General features: G+C 59.8%; 1 protein-coding gene across 1 annotated transcript in view; it reads left to right on the top strand.

Moving 5' to 3' along the window:
* RIPK4 (receptor interacting serine/threonine kinase 4) overlaps positions 1-19,966 on the top strand; it is a 28,339-nt gene that overhangs the window by 8,082 nt on the left and 291 nt on the right. The window contains exons 2-8 of the mRNA XM_086676022.1: positions 2,317-2,608; positions 9,224-9,372; positions 11,062-11,111; positions 13,349-13,507; positions 14,289-14,392; positions 15,799-16,060; positions 18,028-19,966. The exon at positions 18,028-19,966 is cut by the window's right edge and continues 291 nt beyond it. Coding sequence (XP_086532148.1) covers positions 2,317-2,608; positions 9,224-9,372; positions 11,062-11,111; positions 13,349-13,507; positions 14,289-14,392; positions 15,799-16,060; positions 18,028-19,187 — 2,176 coding nt within the window. The 3' untranslated portion in view covers positions 19,188-19,966. The remainder of the gene's footprint in view (positions 1-2,316; positions 2,609-9,223; positions 9,373-11,061; positions 11,112-13,348; positions 13,508-14,288; positions 14,393-15,798; positions 16,061-18,027) is intronic.

The following is a 19,966-nucleotide window of genomic DNA, read 5'->3' as shown; positions in this document are numbered from 1 at the left end:
TCTTTAATTAAGTCGTATTTGTTATCTATTTCGGATGTTAACGTCTTATCCAGTGTGTGGTTTGCAAATTTTTTCTCCCATTTTGTAGGCTGCCTTTTCATTTTGTTCCTTGTTTCCCTTGCTGTGCAGAAGCTTTTGGGTTTGATGGAGTTCCATTTGCTGATTTTTGCTTCTGCTGTTTGTGCTGTAGGTGTCGTGTCCAAAAGGTCATTGCCAAGATGGGTATTAATGAGCTTTTTCCAGTGCTTTCTTCTAGTTTTATGGTATCAGGTCTTATTTTTAAGACTTTGATCCATTCTGAGTTACTTTTTGTGTGTGTTGTGAACTAGGGTCCCAATTTCATCATCCTGCGTGTGTTTCTCCAGTGTTCCAGGCGCCATTTGTCGGGAAGACCAGCCTTTCCTTATTGGGTGTTCGTGGCTCCCTTGTTGAATATTAGTTGACCACAGAAACAGATGAAAGTTAAAATAAATGCTGAGAGTACATAGTGGGCAATTCCAGAGTTTAGTGGTTTAGTTTAAATTTGGCCGAGATGCACTTGGCTTTGTCTACATGCCGGGTTCTTAGGCTTGGCACTGTTTCCATAGGAGCTGGGTAATTCTTGGTCTTGGGAGCTGTCTTATGCATTGTGGGTTGTTAAGCAGCATCCCTGGCCTCCACCCACTGGATGCCGGCCGTAGCCCCGAGCTGTGACACCCAAAATGTCCCAGACGGCGCTCGGTGTTCCCGGCGGGCAAAGCTGTCCCTCCGTGAGAGTCACTGGTCTACCCTCAGGGGTTCTCCCCCCGAGACACCCACTGTACAGCTTCTTGCCATATGCTCACATGAGACTCCCAAATGCGGGGGCCGGATGGGGAGTCAGAGGGGCTGAGATCCCGTCGGGGCACCTGGTGTCCACGTGGGAACGGAGCCCAGCTCAGCCAGTTTTCGGGTTGCTTTCTGCCGTGGCGAGTTCTAACAGCCGCCGACCTAGATGGCGCATGGCCGAGCCCTGTCCTTATGCGATTCAGCCCCTTTTCCTGAACGCGCTCTGGGACTTTTGCCCCACGAGGCTAACACAGAGCAGGATACGGGGATTCTAATCTGAGTCCGTGGGCTGCACCCGGAAGTGACCTTAGACCCGGGGCTGGTGCACTTTCCATGGAGGGCCAGGGAGTAAACGTGTCGAGGTCTGCAGACTGCTGGTCTCTGCCTTGAGCGGGAAAGTGGCCACAGCCCACGTGGCATGAACGGGTGAGACCGTCTTCCAGGAAGTTCTTTACAGAACCGGGGGCAGGCTGTGCGCGGTGGTTGGTGGTTTCTGAAAAGGTTAGACATCGGATTATCACATGGCCCGAGTCACCCTGTTCCTGGGTGTGTGGGTAGCCCAGAATGCTGAAAGCGAGCGGGTGTTTGTGCACCTGTGCACACAGACACACAGCGTTATTCACGGCAGCCCAAGCGCCCATCAGCGGGCGACGGATACGTAAAACGTGTTCATGCAATGGAGCGTCATACAGCCGTGAAAAGAGGTGAGGTCTTGACATCTGCCACAACGCGGCTGAACCACAATCACATTACGCTGAGGTGCTGAGCGAAGGAAGCCAGGCGCAGAAGGACACATCCTGTGTGATTCCGCTTAGGTCAGGTGCGTGGAGTGGTTCATGGAGACAGGAAGTGGACGAGGGGTGGGCGGGGCCAGGAGGAAGGGGTTCCTGCGGAAAGCTACAGGGTGTCTGCTGGGACGACGGTCGAGGCTTGGGTGTCGGGCGTGTGTGCACGTGACGCCTGTGAACTGTACCCTTGGGAATGGTGAAAATATGACTTATGTGTCTTTACCACGACTGAAAACGTGGTTGGAATAAAGGGGGCTCTCGGGCCACAGCCTGGAGACCTGGCTTCACCGGCTGATGCCCCACAAGCACCAGTGTGGGGCCCGAAGGAGGGCCCACGGGCCGGCTGCGTGTTGAACTAGATGAGTTGGGTTCTTTGGACGGATACTTTGTTGCGCCTTCAGTCACATGGCATCGTGTGTCCCCTCAGCCCAGGAGGAGGGGTGGCAGCATCGGCCGCCCTGGCTCGGTGGCCCCGTGGTGCTGATTGCGCGTTCCCAGATGCTAATCGGGATGTCCGTCCTCCTCGCATACGGTGACCCACGATGCACAGAAGCGTTTGAGTGGCCGTCGGGCCCATGGCCCCGGGACGTCCCGAGTGTGGTTCTGCGGCATCGCGGAGAGCCCCGTGCGCCCGGGTCACCCGCTCGGCCCGCGGACCTGGCGCCGTGTATCGGGGCCTGGGCGAGCGCCTCTCACGTCTCACGTCTGCCAACTTTTCCAGGGAGCGCGTGGAGCTTCTGGAAGAAGCCAAGAAGATGGAGATGGCTAAGTTCCGCTACATCCTGCCCGTGTACGGCATATGCCGGGAGCCCGCCGGCCTGGTCATGGAGTACATGGAGACCGGCTCGCTGGAGAAGCTGCTGGCCTCCGAGCCGTTGCCGTGGGACCTGCGCTTCCGTATCGTCCACGAGACGGCCGTGGGCATGAACTTCCTGCACTGCATGTCCCCGCCTCTCCTCCACCTGGACCTCAAGCCCGCAAACATCTTGCTGGACGCCCACTACCACGTCAAGGTAGGACCCGCCCGGCTCCGCGTGCGGGGCCCAGGCGGCCAGAGGGGTGGGGGAAGGCTCTGAGTGGGGCGGGGGGAGGACATAAGGACTCGGCAACCCCAGTCTCCACGAAACGTGTAGCTGGAAAATGGACCCTTACGCACACGGTTACCCCCCCACCCCCGCGGATCCTGGAGCATGGGCCTAAATTCTGAGCACTCTGGAAGAAAAGAGCTTGTGGGTTTGTGGCTTCCGGTCTCACTGGACGTCTCGTGAAGGCCGGTTAGGGATCCAACCGGGGGGGGGGGAGACCGCTGCACCCCCCATCTGTGGTCTCAGGGATAGCGGGGGGGGGGCGTGGGGCGCTCCCTGGAACGAGGCTCCGGAGGGGCTCGTTCTCTTCTCGTCGTGTGAGGCCCCTGAGGTCTGCTATCATGATTACTCTTTTTGGGTAAGTTTATAAAACACAGAGAAGTACGAGGGACGGTGGAACTAAATACCAGGTACCAGCCACCTGGGCCTGCAGTTAGTAACGCTGTCCAGTTTGTGTTTCTTTGCCTCTCCTCTGTCCTGGGCTCTGTCGTTGCCACCAGGGGGGACGCAGGTCACGGGTCTTCCCTGCGTGGCTCAGGAGGCCCGGGGTCGCGTGCTGGCCCACAGAATGCACTTGCCGCCTCCCTTCCCTGTGCCTGGCTTGTGAGCGAGTGAGAGGGACCCGCGAGCGGTGGCCTGAACCCTTTCCTGGGCCCTGCGGGGACCGGGAAGGGACTCCCCTGTACACTCTCCTGGCTGGTCACAGGGAGCTTGCAGGAGCCCCTCCCTTGCTGGTCCGAGGGGTAGGAGGGACCTGGGTTCAGTCCAGCCATGCCCGTGGGCCCTGCCGGGAAGGAGAGGTGGGACCAGGGGGCACAGGCACCCCACCTTTGCGGCGCACCTGGCCAGCCTGAGGCCGATGGGGAGACTCATGTCCACGTTGGACAGTGACTGCAGACTGTCCCTTGATTAGGAGTCACTCCAAAATGAGATTGTCGCCGCCAGATGGACGAGCTCTCCTGGTTCGAATGGGTGCCACGGGGGTTCTGTCTTTGCCAGAGCCAAGTTTCTTTCCGGCTGGCGCACTGGCTTCCGGTGTAGAGCCTCTGCCCCCACTGACATTCCAGGGTTTATCAAGGAGGGAGCTCCTGTGGGCACCAAGCGAAGGATGAAGCCCTTTTTTTTCTTTTCTTTTCTTTTTAAAATTTATTTATTTTGAGAGAGAGTGCAAGTGGGGGAGGGGCAGAGACGGAGGGAGAGAAAATCCCAAGCAGGCTCCCCGCACCTGCCAGCACAGAGCCTGACGTGGGGCTCGAACCCACGAACCGTGAGATCATGACCTGAGCTGAGACCGAGGGACGGATGCTTACCCGACTGCCGAGCTACCCAGGCGCCCCAAGAATGAAGCTTTTGGTCTCAGGCTCGAATATACACAAGAAAGAGGAAGCAACGACAGACCTCTGTCGTGTGCCAGGGACCTCGCTGGCAGGAGGTACTCTGGACGGTGGCCTGGCCACCTGCCAGGCTGAGGCCCATAACCAGGGTCTCCCGGGCTCTGGTCATCCAGCTGAGGCCACGGTCAGGTTCAGCGGTCTCTGGAGTCCTCCTGTCCCTCCCAGCCCGCTGCTGCATATGGGAGGTACACAGCCTGCGGCCCGTGGGCATCACACGAGGGCGGAATAGGTGTCCTGGCAGTAGGTGTCCCACAGGCAGTCTGTGGGCTGGAGGAGGAGTTCCTTCCAGAACTCCGGCTGGGAGTGGGGGTTGTTACTGGGAGAGACTGGGTCTTCAGAGAGCATCAGCCTTTGCTGCTATCAGGAGTCGGGGATTGGGGCACAGGCAGAAGAGTCATGGAAAATTCTAGGTTTTGTAGGGGGAGGGGAAGCAGGAGGCCGAGTTAGATCAGGGTAGGGGTTCTGAAATGCTGTCGTGACGGAGGCTGCCGGGAAGGTGCTTGTCTTAGAGAGGCCGCCGTTGGGTGCGCGCGGGGCACGCAGACAGGTGTGTGCGCGGCTGTGTCCCTCAGACGCCTGCAGGGTCGGGCTGGTGCTTGGCCTGGCTGGCTTTTATCTCCACTGCTTGCTTTCCGCTCTCCCCTCCTCTCTTCAGCAGGTCATGTGGGATGCTTGGGGCATGTGAGTGTCCCTTAGGGGAGCAAGTGGCACCTCTAAGTGCCCTCCTAGCAGACACGTCCCCCGCCCCCAGCTCTGTCACCTGGGGGGTGGGGGTCACACCTCTGTGTTGACGTGAGCGGTCAAGGAGGACGGAGTGCTGATAGCTCAGTGCCTGGCCCGTGGACGTGCTCGGTGGGGGTTGGGGCCGTCGGGGTTGGTGTTCCGTGGCCATAGAGTCCTTTTTTGCACACCGTGGATGGTGGCTTCCGTCCAGGGAGCGTCTCCGGTGCCGGGTCCACAGTAGATGCTTGATACTGGCTCAGTGGGGAAAAGAGTGCCGTCCTCTCTGTGACACGCTGGGGGCCTGCCTTCCTGGTCGGTCATTTCTGCTTTGGCTCTGAGCTCCCTCCACTTGAACGCTCCTCTCCCTCTCCTTGTGAACACCTGACTCGGGAGCCCTGCTGCTCGCGGAGGTTTTAGTAAGTGGCGAAGATTCCTTGAAGAGCTGAGTGGGTCCTAAGGAGCCTGGGGCGACCCAGGAGGGAGCTGAGGGAAACCTTAGGACCCACCTCGCCGACGCTGAAGGCTGATGTTGTCACTTCTGGGCGGGGCTCTGGGCCTCTGCACAGACCGGCCCCTTCTGCAGCTCCCTGCAAGGCCCAGGTGGAGCTGCGTTTCTGTGACCACACTCAGCCCCAGACAAACAGATGACATATTTACGTAGCACGTTTCTTCCTTCCCAGAAATGCAGCGTGGAGGGTGCTGTTGGAGCTTTCCAGTCGGCCAGGAGCTCTGCAGTGATTGGCCGCCGGCTTTCTGCACACTTTTCAGTCTGCAATTATTTGAAGCCATTAAACTTTAATCTGGAATCTTGAGATGAGATCATAAGTTGTGAGCTTGGCCACTCCCCTTGTGCCCCTCCAGACACGGAAAGGATGATTAGAGCTGAAGGTTTCACAGCAACTGCCTACTTTGCAAAGTGTGTTAAAGAGACTTAATGTTAAATTAATACTGAGGTTAATAGTAACTAAATGCCAATGGAGTGAACCCATTTCATGTTGAAAATGAAATAGCTTAGTTTATTGTTGATGTATTTAAAAAATTTTTTTTAAATGTTTATTTATTTTTGACAGAGAGAGAGAGACAGAGCGTGAGCGGGGGAGGGGCAGAGAGAGAGGGAGACATAGAATCCGAAGCAGGCTCCAGGCTCTGAGCCATCAGCACAGAGCCCAACGCGGGGCTTGAACCCACAGACCGCAAGGTTACGACCATGATGCTCAACCGACTGAGCCACCCAGGTGCCCCATATATATATATTTTTAATAGTCTCCATACCCAATGTGGGGCTTGAACTCATAACCCTGAGATCAAGAATTGCATGTTCCACTGACCGAGCCAGCTGGGTGCCTGCTGAAATAGCTCAGTTTAAAATCTCAGGCTCCTTCTGGCCCAGTTTGCCCAGACCACATCCAGAGGGACCCTGAGGGTCCTGTTCTCCTGTGGTCTGAACGGCCTGTCTCTCTAGCCAGCACAGTCCTGATCGTGCCCTTCTATGGTCTCGTCCAGCTGGGTCTGGAAGGAGAAGGGCCCATGTCCCCGGGGCACCTGTGGGTGCCTGTGAGCACTGAGCGGCCCTGAGACCTGTGCCGAATGTGAGGATGTATGAGCAACTTGTAGGGCGTTTGCTGTATACTCTGCGTACCCTGGGATTGCCAGGGCCCTGAGGGTGGGAGAGGGCGGGGGGAGAACCCGGGGCGGGGGGAGGGTCAGAGGCCATCAGAGACTTATGATTTCTGATGTGCATTTTGATGCCATTGTTTTGATGTCGAATTTATGCTTATTTTCTTGAACCATGGATATTTTGAAGTGGCTGGCTCTCCCTGCAAACAGCAGAAACAAACAGAAATCTGTGAGCGGGGTAGGGGGCACAGGGTGAGACCCTTGCACCCCAGTCGGGCTCCATTTCTGAGATTAAAAGGTCGAAGCAGCTGAGAGTTTGAACTGAAACATTGGCTCTCACCGACTTGTTCGAGATTGCCACATGTGGCCCTGTGTTGGTCCTGAGCTGCTTTGTGGGTCTGCGGGCGAGGTGATGGCTGGGGGGGGTTTCTTGAAGGCCAGAAAATGACAGCAGGCAGCCAGGCGCCCAGAAATGCCCCGGCTGGCCCTGCTCGCATGGCCCCACGCCGTCCTTGTCATGGGAACAGAGGGCTGGGCCCAGTCCTGCAGGCTTTTCTCCACCAGCTACCTGCCGGCGGGGCCAGAGATCCCTTGAAGGACCGGGTCACCACTCGTAAATTCTCCCTGTGCTCGGTGATGACACCGGGCTGTGGGCTCACCCCGAGGGCGCGGCGAGCCCAGCAGTGAAGCCTGACTGAGCCCCGTTTCCTATCACTCCATGGGTGCGTTTGAAGAGGGGCTCTGGAGGTCATTAGAAGGCTTCAGATTCACTCCTAAGCCTCGAAGGGGGATACAAAGGGGCAGTTTTCCTCGTGGATCCCGAGTCCCTTTATGCCAGTCAGTGTGACCTAATCCCACGCACACCTCGCTCCCGCCAGCTTCCAAGGGCTCTGACTTACACAGGAGCTGGGGGAGGCTGGCGCCCCACAGGGAGTGTGCAATGGTGTTGTCGCCCTCACTGTGGGGTCCCGTGAGCTTTCCAGACACCTTTGCCCTAAGGAGAAAAGGGGGTGGAGGTGTGGGGCCTGCACAGCGGTGGTCCAGGTGTGCCCTCAGGTGGGTGGGCTCCCCGCAGGTGTATCACACCTTTTACTTTTTTTTTAATCTTTTTTTTTTTTTTAATTTTTTTTTTCAACGTTTATTTGTTTTGGGGACAGAGAGAGACAGAGCATGAACGGGGGAGGGGCAGAGAGAGAGGGAGACACAGAATCAGAAACAGGCTCCAGGCTCCGAGCCATCAGCCCAGAGCCCGACGCGGGGCTCGAACTCACGGACCGCGAGATCGTGACCTGGCTGAAGTCGGACGCTGAACCGACTGCGCCACCCAGGCGCCCCTTTAAATCTTTTTTTAATATTTGTTTATTTTTGACAGAGACAGAGCATGAGCGGGGGAGGGGCGGAGAGAGAGGGAGACACAGAATTGGAAGCAGGCTCCAGGCTCCGAGCTGTCAGCACAGAGCCCGACGTGGGGCTCAAACTCATGGACCACAAGGTCACGACCTGAGCCAAAGTCGGACGCTCAAGTGACTGAGCCACCCAGGCGCCCCTAAAAAATATTTCTAAAAAATGTTCAATGTTTATTTATTTTTGAAGTTAAGAAAGAGTGTGAGCAGGGGAGGGGCACAGAGACAGGGAGACCCAGAATCGGAAGCAGGCTCCAGGCTCTGAGCCGTCAGCGCAGAGCCCGACGCGGGGCTCGAACCCATGAATTGTGAGATCCAGACCTGAGCCGAAGTCGGACGCTCCACCGACTGAGCCACCCAGGCGCCCCATATCACACCTTTTATTTGGGGGCCTTGCATTTGGTGAAGGAGCCAGTGAGAACCTATTGATCACAAATTGTTCCAGGTCCAGGCAGAGGGCAGAATGCCCCCTTGAGGCTGTGTGGTGTGCGTTTTGTTTGCTTTAAAGGGCATCTGGGGATGCCTGGGGAAGCATTCGGCTCAGGTCATGACCTCACAGCTCGTGGGTTCGAGCCCCGCATCGGGCTCTGTGCTGACAGCTCAGAGTCTGTGTCTCCCTCTCTCTCTGCCCCTCACCCACTCGCACACTGTCTAGCTCTCTTTCAAAAATAAATAAACATTAAAACATTCTTTTTGGGGTGCCTGGATGGCTCAGTCGGTTAAGCGGCCAACTTCGGCTCAGGTCACGATCTCACAGTTCATGGGTTCGAGCCCCACACCAGGCTCTGTGCTGACAGCTCAGATCCTGGGGCCTGCTTCGGATTCTGTGCCTCCCTCTCTCTCTGCCCCTCCCCTGCTCATGCTCTGTCTCTCTCTCAAAAGTAAATAAACGTTAACAACAACAAAAACAAATTTTAAAGGGCTTCTGAAGGCACATTTCCCTTTAAGGAACAGACTGCATCCTGCCCGCTTCCCCAGCAGGGCCCTTGCACAGCCGATGGCCTTAGGGCCAGGCCTTGCTTTTCGTGTGTTACCTGAAAACCTGACAACTCTGAGAGTCGCTTTCCCCTCTAGGCCGACTTGGGCCGTCCCCAGGGGCAGACGTGATGCTGTCGAAGATGGTAAAACGTGCCTGACAGCGAATCCCTTCCTTAGAGCGGAATCTGGTCCCTGTCCGTCAAGCCCCTAACAGCTGGGGCTTGTTTCTCCCAAGCCGGCCGTGCCTTCCTGTCCTCCCCGGAGAAGCACAGGACGTGGCTCTTGGGTGTGGATTCCCCACTGTGCCTGCACGGCCACATCGGGGAACCGTGCCACACGTCCCCACAGAGGTGGGGATAGAGCCTCTTGCCTCCCTCGGCGAGGCCCCAGCGAAGCCCACTGAGCCTCGTCTGCCTGCTGTGTTACAGATTTCCGATTTTGGGCTGGCCAAGTGCAACGGGCTGTCGCACTCCCATGACCTCAGCATGGACGGCCTGTTCGGCACCATCGCCTACCTCCCTCCAGAGCGCATCCGGGAGAAGAGCCGGCTCTTTGACACCAAGCACGACGTGTACAGGTGTGTGACAGGCGTACAACAGGTGGGGGCAGGTGTGCAACGGCTGTGGGACAGGTGTGGGACAGGGTGGGACGGGTGTGCGTGGGGGCCCAAGCAGGGGCTCTGCACCTCGATTCCCAGAGGCCATCAGACGTGAGGTTGAGTCCACGTGAAAGGGCTTGGGGTGTGTAGTTTGTCGGTCCACGTACCCCAGGTGTACAAGAGACCCTTGTCCCCTGCGAGTGCTGAGCCGAGGGTGGAGAATGTCACGGCTGGTGCCAGTTAGAGACAGTTCTGTGGCCAGCCCCCACACTGTAAATGCTCTGGTGTTTTTATGAAACGTGGGGTTTTATAGCTCATCTGCTGGGGGAGCCTGCTGCTCGAAGTGAGCTGTGTGTCTATATGTGTGCGGATTTGCACTCCTGGAACCCAGTTCCCTCTGGCCCAGTGGCTTATGCTTCTCATGTCACTTACCTTTGACAGAGGAATGCAGACACATCGGGGGCTGTTCGCAAACCAGCGTCGGTGGGGTTTATGTGCTTGAGAATAATCCCCAAGTCGTTGGCGCCTTCCTTTTCCAAATTGCGAAGGTCTTACTCACTCAGACCAGTTGGAGGAGAAGAGAGGAGGGAGCGTGTGCCTAAGCCCCTCACTGTGGCTCTTGTCTCACGCGTGGTGACTGTGACCCTGAGCCCCAGAGCCCTGAGCTGTGCCTTTTTGACATGACCGGCATCCGGAGTCCTGGCAGACTGGTTTCACGGTGACCATTGTGCGCCTGCCTGGCTGGGCTCTGAGCCGTCCGTCCGCTGGCGAATGGCACGTCGGGGGCTAGTCACGGCTTGTAGAGTTTGGGGAGAATGAGGTTCTGTGTTTACTTTGGAGTTGAGAGCTTCAGCCCTTGGACTTGCAGACTTGCGTTCGTTTTCAAAGGAGAATTCCCGCATCTCTGTCAGTAGCCGCTCTCCGCTCCGTGCAGGGTGGCAGCTGCAGGTTTAAAACTTTTTAAAAATTAAAAAAAAAAAATTTGTGAGGTTGTGCTTTTTGGGGTATATTCAGAGTAGCTATATAGACGACATAGGTAGATAGAGAGGGAAAATATACTTTTCAACAGCCAGAAAAGGGCCCAGGACGGTGAGCCGGACCGCCCCCTGTGTTCTCCGTCTACTGTCTCCACAGCCTTCTGCGAAGTCTCAGTGAGCAGGCTGCTCGCACCCCCCCCCCACCCCGCCCCGGGGCCGGAGTCGGCGTCTTGGTGCCCTGCACCTGCCACGACACGGGGGTGACTTAGGCAGACTCAGGCCCTTCTCCCCACGAGCAGATGTTCCAGAGCGGTGGTCCTTTTCCTCCCCTCCTTCCCCCCTGCCACCCCCTGTCCCCACCCGCCCCGTCCCGCCCATGCTGTCTGAGCTGGAAGCCCAGCTGGTGTGGTCGTGTCTGTGGTGTCACATCCGAGCCGCCATCGTGATGCGCTCCACAGTATGGGCGCCTGTGTAAAGCATCCATGGAAAATATCTTAGTGTCCTCCCCTCCCCCTCCCCCTCTCCCTTCCCCCTCTCCCCGTGTGTCTCTCTCTCTCTCTCTCTCTCTCTCTCTCTGTTTCCTTTGAAGACTCTGGAGTGGTCTTCCTCAAGCTAGTTGCTGTTGGGAGAGCTTTTGACTTTGTTTGAGGGTCCTGCTCACAGATACTAACCCGGCCGATTTTCCTTGCAGCTTTGCCATTGTGATCTGGGGTGTGCTCACGCAGAAGAAACCGTTCGCAGGTGAGTGGGCTTGTCTTTGGGGAAAGTGCATCCCTCTGTCTGTCCGGGGACACGGGAGGGCGCTCTCCGTGGTCCTGTTTGAGCTGTGCCTGCGGTCCGCGTTCCCACAGGGGGTGGTGCGGGGGTTGCTCTGGGCTACGGAGCTGGTGGGGCCATCCTGTGGGGCAGCGGGGACACTGCTCTGTGCTGCCCAGCGTGTCCTCCTGGAGCCCCGCGGCCTCTCTGCATGCAGACAAGCAGTCTTGCGGCATAATTCACATTTCAGCAAAGGCTGCAGTCTGAAGGGGTCTGTTCAGGGGATTTCTTTATTTAGGTGCCCGCTCATTTGTGTGTGTGTGCGTGTGTGTGTGTGTGTGATGTAATGCACGTGACATAAAATCCATCCTTTCATCCGTTTAAAGTGTATAATGCAGTGGCATCGAGTATGTTAGCTGCTGTTCTGCCTATAGCACCAGAACGTTCTCATCCCCGCAGAGGGAAACCCCGTGCCCATCCAGCCCATCCCCCCTGCCCCCCGAGAACCACCTGCTTGCTTTCTCTGTGGATTTGCCAGCTGCGCTTATTTCCAGCTGATTCTGTTTTTGGATTTATATACAGATGGTAAAATACATACAAACTTTACCATCTTACCCGGTTTTAAGCGTGCACTTCAGTGGCAGGAAGCACCGTCACACTGCTGTGCAACCCGTCTCCAGAACAGTTGAGTGGATTTTGCACAAACGTGTGCACCAGGTCACCTCCCTTCCACTCGAGGGCTGTGACATTTCTTTCCCTTCAGGCAGCCGCTGTTCTGGGGTCTGTCCTCCCGGTGCCGATACCTTGACTTGTTAGAAAAATCGAGCGCTTCTTCAGCCTCGTCATTTTCCTCCACGGGCGCGTGGGTTATTCACGCTGTTTTGTGGTTTGACCAAAAATATCCAAAAATGCAGAGCCGACTCAATGTGGGGGCCCCCGGGTCTGGGAGCTGGTGTGGGTTGGTGTCTGTTGTCTGTCCATCTGTCTCCCTGACTCCTCCTCCTCCGTGGAGGCCGTGGTCCGGATCCGTGCTGGTGTGGCAGTGTCCTCTCTGACCCCAGACTGTCCCACAGACACGACACCCAAGGCGGGTACAGGATACAAACGTCGGGAGCCAGGGCCCGCGTGTTTTACTGCCTGGGACGTGGGGAGTTCAAGGCAGAGAAGCAAAAGGTGTTTCTTGATCTTCTCCCATCTGTTTGGCAGCAGACAGCGCTGCGGGCGTTGCTTTCCCATCATTCGGAGGGCCTCCAGGGATCTGGAAGCCAGTGTGCTGGAAATAGCGCGTAGATACCCACAATAGCTGTTGCACAAGATTTAACGGGAAGGCAGGACACGGCATCGCACCAGAAGCCTGGCACTGCGCTGGTGACTTGGGGCCAATTTTCCACGCCTGCTGACATGCGTGTGGTGCCCCTGCAGGGCTCCCCGGCCGTGGGCGTGCTGGGAACTGTGGGGTCTGGGGCGGGGCGGGGGTGGGGCTGGGCTGCTGGGAACAAGGAACTCCGAGTCCACCTTGATGGACGTTGTGGTTTTAGGCTGAGCAGAGAGAAGAGTCTGGCCCGCTGAAGGTCACCTTGGGCCCCTTGGTCTGTGACCAAGATGAGGGTCATAGGAACGAGTTTGTTGTGCTTATGAAGGTCGGAGCAGAGGGCAGGGGGAGCCCCACATTATGAATTGCAGGAGGAAAGGCCCCCTGTTTATACAGCCCAGGTCTGAGCGTGCTCTGAGGGGGCAGGCGTCCCGGGGCACCATCGCTGTGGCTGGCTCCCTGCATGGGGCACCCGGGGCTTGCGTTTCGGTGTAGATATCAGAATTTTGGAAGGCTCTTGCGTCATCACAGGGCGATACGGGTTCGCTTGGAGGCTGGCCCACGTGACTTCGTGATTTATAAGCGTTGCCTCCCTTTGGTGCGCGCACGGGCCGCTTTGGAACATGTCTCGTCAGATACTTTCTCCTCTGAACCCTGGTCGCCTTGGAGTTTGATGCCCAGAAAGATGTGCCCTGTGATACAACGCACAGGCTCTGTTGGGTGCCTCGCAGAGTCTCTGCGGCCTGGAAACGGGAGAACAGACGTGCTCCGTAAGGACCAGGACCAGAGGGAGCCGTGGGCTTTGCGAAGGAAGGGCTGCCAGCGGCCCCACACTCCTTTCCTCCTGAAGGCGCGGAGCACGGCCCCCAGCCCCGCGGAGCCGCCCTGACCGGGTGCCTTCCCTTTGCAGACGAGAAGAACATCCTGCGCATCATGGTGAAGGTGGTGAAGGGCCACCGCCCCGAGCTGCCGCCCGTGTGCAGAGCCCGGCCGCGGGCCTGTGGGAACCTCGTGCGCCTCATGCAGAGGTGCTGGCACGGGGAGCCGCGAGAACGGCCCTCCTTCCAGGGTGAGTCCGGGGCGCCCCCGGGGCTCGCGGCGCGACCGCTCTGCCGTGGCACGGGAGCTGGGGTCGACGAGCAGGCCCGGGTGGGGGAGGCCGTGCAGACAGGTGCACCGGGGCGGGCCCTGCCTGGACGGGTTGGCCACTCGCCTGTGGTCTCCCAGCACGCGGGGTCGGGGTGGGGCGGTCACTGCCGGCCGGCCGCCCCAGCTGCAGCCCGGTGGAGCCGTGCTTGGTGCTACGGGTTCGGACCAGGGGTAGGTACATCTGCAGGGGACGGAGGAGACCGCTCACTGTGGCTTTCTCTGCATTTCTTTTGGGGTCTTTCCCCCGCCCCCGCCTTGAATGGGTGTGTCCTTGGGTTAGCAAAGTGACTTCGATAAAATGAGAAGTGATCGTAACGTTGAAAGCACGTGGGGGGAAGCGACAGAGTGTCCCCTGCCGGGTGCCGGCCACCGTGGCCAGTGCGGGGACACAGTCTGGTGGCTCTTGCAGACGGGGCTCCCCCTGGGGAGGGCTTCTTTGGGAAACCGGGACACCGCGACTCCTCCTTGGCACCTGGCACGACCCTGCCAGGTCGCAAACGGTAGGCCCCCCGCGTGGCCCCTACGGAGGTTCCATGGGGATAACCTGGGAGCTCAGCCCAGCCGGCGGCCTGGGCAGCTGCAGCACTGACCGGTCCCCTGGGCTGCGGCCTCTTCTGTCCCCGCCCGAGTCGCATGTGTAAGCCGCGAACGTGGAAGTCATTGTCCAAGTGACGTGCCCTTTTCTGTTTTCTCCCCAAAAGAAATTACGTCTGAAACCGAGGACCTGTGTGAGAAACCCGATGGTGATGTGAAGGAGACAGCTCAAGATCTGGGCGCGAAGCAGCCCCTAGAGCCCAAGAGCCCGGTAATGGGGACCTTCCCGGAGGTGTCATTGTGGGGGGGGGGGGGTCTCGAGTCCTCCCTTTCTGCACATTCCCCTGCTGCCTGGACCGGCCCCTCGGCTCACCCGGCGGGCGGAGCCCTGTCCCGTGGGAGCAGCCACAGGGTCCTGTGTTCAGGAGCCGGTGGCAGGTCGCGTGGCCGGCTCTGGTGGCCCCAGGTTCCTTTCCCGCCCAGCCGCATTCTGTCCCCACCTCCTGTCTGCGGTTAAGAGTGAACAGTGTGGGCCCGCACGTGACCTCGAGGAGCTGCTGGTCGGATGCTCTTTGAACCAGGGGAGGAACAGAAGGGCCGTGTGGGCCCTGTTGCGGGGCGGGGGGTTCTGGGCTCCTGTGGTCTGGCTGTCTCGCGCCCCTGACTTGGAAACCTGGCCGCTTTGTCACCGCCACTCGTAAACGGTTACCGCCAGGGGCACCCGTGTAGGTCACGTGAGGTGTGATGAGAGACCCCGAGGCTACAGGTAACTCAGTGTCCGTAGCAGACTCGCAAAGGGAGGCCTGACGAACTTCCTAACGTGCCGTGTGGCGGGAGGCCACTTACCCCAGGCATCCGCGTGAGGCCGGGAGATGAGTCCACGCTTGAGGTGTGCCCACAGTCTGAGCGTCAAGGGGCGTGTGCGCGAGGGTGGGGAGCAAAGGTGTCTGGGGGAGGCGGCCTGCCCACCGATAAGGGAGAGCAAGGCACCCGGTTCGCGGGTGCGACTCGGGGCACGGAGCCACCAAGTCCGAGCAGATGGCAGTTCCCAAGGAGAGGGGGGACCGGGGACAAGCGGGCGTGAGCCCGGAAGAGTTGTGAGTCACCCTCGGGTTTAATCGCGCTCCAGAGACCTACCTTTCTGGAAGCCCATCAGGGAGACCCTTGCAAAGGCCCCGTTGGTACGTGTTGGATTGGGGCGCGCCGGTGACGCTGTGGCTGGGCCCGTCCCTGCTCCCGCCCCCACACGGCCCCCCAGGCAGCTCGGAGGGAGGGGCGCAGGCGCGCAGGGACCCCCAGCCCCGGTCCCGTCTCCTCCCTCCGCTGCTTGCTGGTGCTGACCTGCCAGGTGGGCGCGGCCGGCATTCAGGCGTCACATTCTCCCGGCGCGGTCACGGTCCACCCGTCGTCCAGGTGGCCCTGTGCGTGCGCCACTGCGGGGACGGGCTGGGGTCATGCCACTGGGCTTCCTGTTTTCATGGAGCCGTCTCTCCCCGCCTCTCCCCAGAGCTGTGCCTCTCTGCCTGGCGGGCCCGGCGCGGTGTCCCTGGGCTCCCCTGCGTCTGCGTGTGGCGGGACGGCCTGAGCGCCCTGTGTGGCTGTCTGGGGACCGAGCGTCCCCTCGCCCTCCGCCGTCTCCGCCTCCGTCTCACCCACCTCCCTCTGACTGGTTCGCAGAAGCCCGTGTGCTCGCCTCTCAAGCGGGCCTCCGCCCCGACCTTCGACAGCAACTACAGCCTCTCCGAGCTCCTGTCCCAGCTGGACTCGGGCACCTCGCAGACCCTCGCGGGCCCGGAGGAGCTCAGCCGCAGCTGCTCCGAATCCAGGCTGCAGTCGGCCAGCAGCAGCAAGAGGCTCTCGGGGGTGTCTTCTGTCGACTCTGCCTTCTCCTCCAGAGGGTCGCTGTCCTTGTCTTTCGAGCGGGAGCCTTCCACAGGCGGTAAGCGAGGACGCCGTATCCTGGGAAATCGTGAGCCCGGCTAAGGGGCCGTAGGAGCCCGCGAGCAGCTCAGAGAAGCAGGCATCCAGCTTCCAGACCCAGTTCTTTATTTTCTGCCTCCCGTAGCTAATCGGCCTGGGGAGTCAGCGGCATAGCTGGCTCACCGAGCGCATATCTGGAGGTGGGTGCTGGCCGAGCGGCCGGCCGAGCGGCTCCGGGGGCATCACTTAAGCGTAAGGGGGATGGGCCAGGCCGCCAGCTCTCACCTGTGCTGACACGAGGTGTAGGGGCTGGCATCGGATTTGCGGACTGAGAACCCTGACCTGTATCGAGGGAGTCCAGATGATTCTAACCCCACACCCTGCAGATTTCTCTCGTGTAGAGGCCAGCCCTGTACCCCCTTTCTCTGATACCCCTTTACTTTCTTGTCTGTGAGCTCTCTGCTTGTTTCAGCCATGCCTTGTGATGGCTGAGTTGTCCCTGGACGTTATGACACCTTGGTCCCGTCTATATTCTCCCTGTTGGCGTGGGGTTCTTCTCAGTTAGGTGACCATATCTGTTGATGTTGATTTCGATGGGTTTTCCTCTTGGAAGGGGCCTTTTCTGCGCCCCTGCCCTAAAAATGCCGGTCCCCGGGTCCTGGGGCTGGCCCTACACTGTAGCTCCCTTGCTGCCCCCGGGGAGGCTAAGATGTGGTCCTGTCCTGCCCTCTGAGTGCTGCAGCCCCGTGAGGAAAACACGGGTTTTCATGCTCAGGGTGACAACGGTATAGGGGGGCCAAGTGCCCCAGGGTCGTGGAAAGAACACGGACCCCAGCAGGAGGGGCAGTTTGTTTTTCCTGGCAGATCAGGGAACTCCTTCTGGAAGGAAGTGCTTTTCCTGGATGCACTGAGCCTCCTGGGATTTTCAGAGTGGAATATTTGGGGCAAAAGAGGGCATTTGGGGTTGAGAAAACACCTTATGAAGACACAGGGGTGGGCAAGGCCCAGCCAGGCGTCTTGACTGGAGGTAAGCGGTGGGTGATGGTGTTGCACAGGAAGGAAATACCCCGTCTCTGGGAGAGAAGTATGCTATACGACTCTCTCTGGGTCCGTTACTCTCAAATGGCATCTTCGTGCTCGCACGCGGTCAGTTCCCATAAAGACACAGATGTCGTCTGGGTGGCTTGTGTCTTCTCGAATTCGACCCTATACCCACACCCTCCCGTGCAAGTCCCCTTGAGAACGTTTCATGTGAGGGAGGGGCGGGCCTTCTTTCACACAAATCGGAGGCCAGACACCGTGGTGGGAGTTTTACGTCAAATAGAGGCGAGGCTGCATGTGGAGGCTGGGGCGGGGAGCGGCCGGTGGCCCTGGAAAGGTGTCCCTGCTGTGGGAACTGTCAGCTCTCAAGTGGACTGGGACGCCTCCCTGGTCTGTGCCTTTCATTCTGTTTCTTTTTTTTTTTAATGTTTATTTTACTTTTGAGAGAGAGAAAGACAGCGCACGAATAGGGGAGGGAGAGAGGGGCGGGGGGCAGAATCCGAAGCAGGCTCCAGGCTCTAAGCTGTCAGCACAGAGCCCGACGCGGGGCTGGAACTCACGAACTGTGAGATCGTGACCTGAGCCAAAGGGGGACTCTCAAACGACCGAGCCACCCAGGCGCCCCATTTTTATTTTCTTAATGAAGCAACGTCAGCCATCACCGCCATTTTCTGAGCGCAGACGGGCCGAGTTCTGCGCCCTTATCCGATGACGACCCTACGGGACAGCTAGAATGACTTTTACTTTGCGAGTTCGCGGGAGCCCCTTGGCCTGCCCGAGGTCTTCCCCCTGCACCGGAAATCTAATAACACGGCGGGGGTGACTCCCGAGTGGTTTCGGGCACGCGGCGACCTGGAGGCCGCTGGGGAGGCGTGGGCCGCGTTAGGGCGCCCGCCAGGCCTTGGGAGCGGCCCGCAGCCCGAACCTCGTATCTCTCTCCCCCAGATCTCGGCACGACAGACGTCCAGAAGAAGAAGCTCGTGGATGCCATCGTGAACGGGGACACCAGCAGGCTGATGAAGATCCTCCAGCCCCAGGACGTGGACCTGGTCGTGGACGGCGGCTCCAGCCTGCTGCACGTGGCCGTGGAGGCCGGGCAGGAGGAGTGTGTCAAGTGGCTGCTGCTCAATAACGCCAACCCCAACCTGACCAACCGGAAGGGCTCCACCCCCCTCCACGTGGCCGTGGAGAAGAGGGTGCGGGGCGTCGTGGAGCTCCTGCTGGCCCGCAAGATCAGCGTCAACGCCGCGGACGAGGACCGCTGGACGGCCCTGCACTTCGCGGCCCAGAACGGGGACGAGTTCAGCACGCGGCTGCTGCTGGAGAAGAGCGCCTCCGCGAACGAGGCGGACTGCGAGGGCCGCACCCCCATGCACGTGGCCTGCCAGCACGGCCAGGAGAGCATCGTGCGGATCCTGCTCCGCCGGGGCGGCGACGTGGGGCTGCGGGGCAAGGACGCCTGGGGGCCGCTGCACTACGCCGCCTGGCAGGGCCACCTGCCCGTCGTCAAGCTGCTGGCCAAGCAGCCGGGCGTGAGCGTGGACGCGCAGACGCTGGACGGGAGGACGCCGCTGCACCTGGCCGCCCAGCGGGGGCACTACCGCGTGGCCCGCGTGCTCATCGACCTGCGCTCGGACGTCAACGTCTGCAACCTGCTCTCGCAGACGCCCCTGCACGTGGCCGCGGAGACGGGGCACACGAGCACCGCCAGGCTGCTGCTGCACCGGGGCGCCAGCAAGGAGGCGGTGACCGCCGAGGGCTGCACCGCCCTGCACCTGGCGTCGCGGAACGGGCACCTGGCGACCGTCAGGCTGCTGGTGGAGGAGAAGGCCGACGTGCTGGCCCGGGGGCCCCGGGGCCAGACGGCCCTGCACCTGGCCGCCGCCGGCGGGCACGCGGAGGTGGTGGAGGAGCTGGCCAGCGCCGACGCGCTCGACCTGTCCGACGCGCAGGGGCTCAGCGCGCTGCACCTGGCCGCCCGGGGCCGGCACGCCAAGACGGTGGAGACGCTGCTTCGACACGGGGCCCACGTCAACCTGCAGAGCCTCAAGTTCCAGGGCGGCCCCGTCCCCGACCCCGCGCTGCTCCGGCGGAGCAAGACCTAGCCTGGGGACCCCGTGCGGGGTCCCTGGCCCGTCGCGTTCCGCCGCGGGGACAGAATGACGCCCGGCCGGCCGGTGCCGCGCGCCTCGTCTGCGGCCCGGTGGGGCGTTGACCGGGCGGCCGGCGAGAGGCCGGTGACCGCTGACTCTTGATTCGTCCGGGGCATCCGCTCGGCCGCGTTTCCCTCCGGAGGCAGCTGGCGAGAATGCACTTGGCTGTCGACCCGTCCGCCGATCGGCAGCCCCGCCTTCCGCGGTACGGGGGAGGGAAGACGGGTCGGAATCATTTCGTTGCGTGTCTTGCTCCTACTGTGGGTCCGTTGGCGGCAAAGCCGTGGGTGGGGCGCAGTTCACCCCGGCCTCAGCCGAGCCACCTGGGACCGCTCGGAGCGCAGCTTCTGGGGAGGCGGGAGGCGCCGTGTCTTTTTATCTGCGTACCCAGCGGCAGGCAGAAGAGCCTGTTTCCGGAAGTTTTAGTGGAATTCTTGTTTCGTAGGCTGCCTTTAATAGACGAACGCGGAATCGCCTGTTGCTTTAAACCTGTTAAAAAAGTCCGTGTCGGCGGGTTGTCTGGTTTGTGAAGAGTGAACGTAAAGTCATAAGGTTGGTTTTGAAAAGCGAACGAACAGCAAATCCGACCGGCTCTTTCATGTCCAAGTTTGCCCTCCGCTCAGCGGTCGCGGGGGGCCGCACGCGCACCCCGACGGTGCTACGTGCCGTCGTTCCTTGTTGCCCGAGAGGCGTTTGGAACTCTGGCGCGAACTGTGTCAAGACAACGTTCA

This window comes from Puma concolor, chromosome C2 (genome assembly GCF_028749965.1).
Source record: "Puma concolor isolate L17-30 chromosome C2, mPumCon1.1.hap2, whole genome shotgun sequence".
Classification (NCBI taxonomy): Eukaryota; Metazoa; Chordata; class Mammalia; order Carnivora; family Felidae; genus Puma; species Puma concolor.
This window is presented reverse-complemented; position numbering and strand designations above follow the sequence as displayed.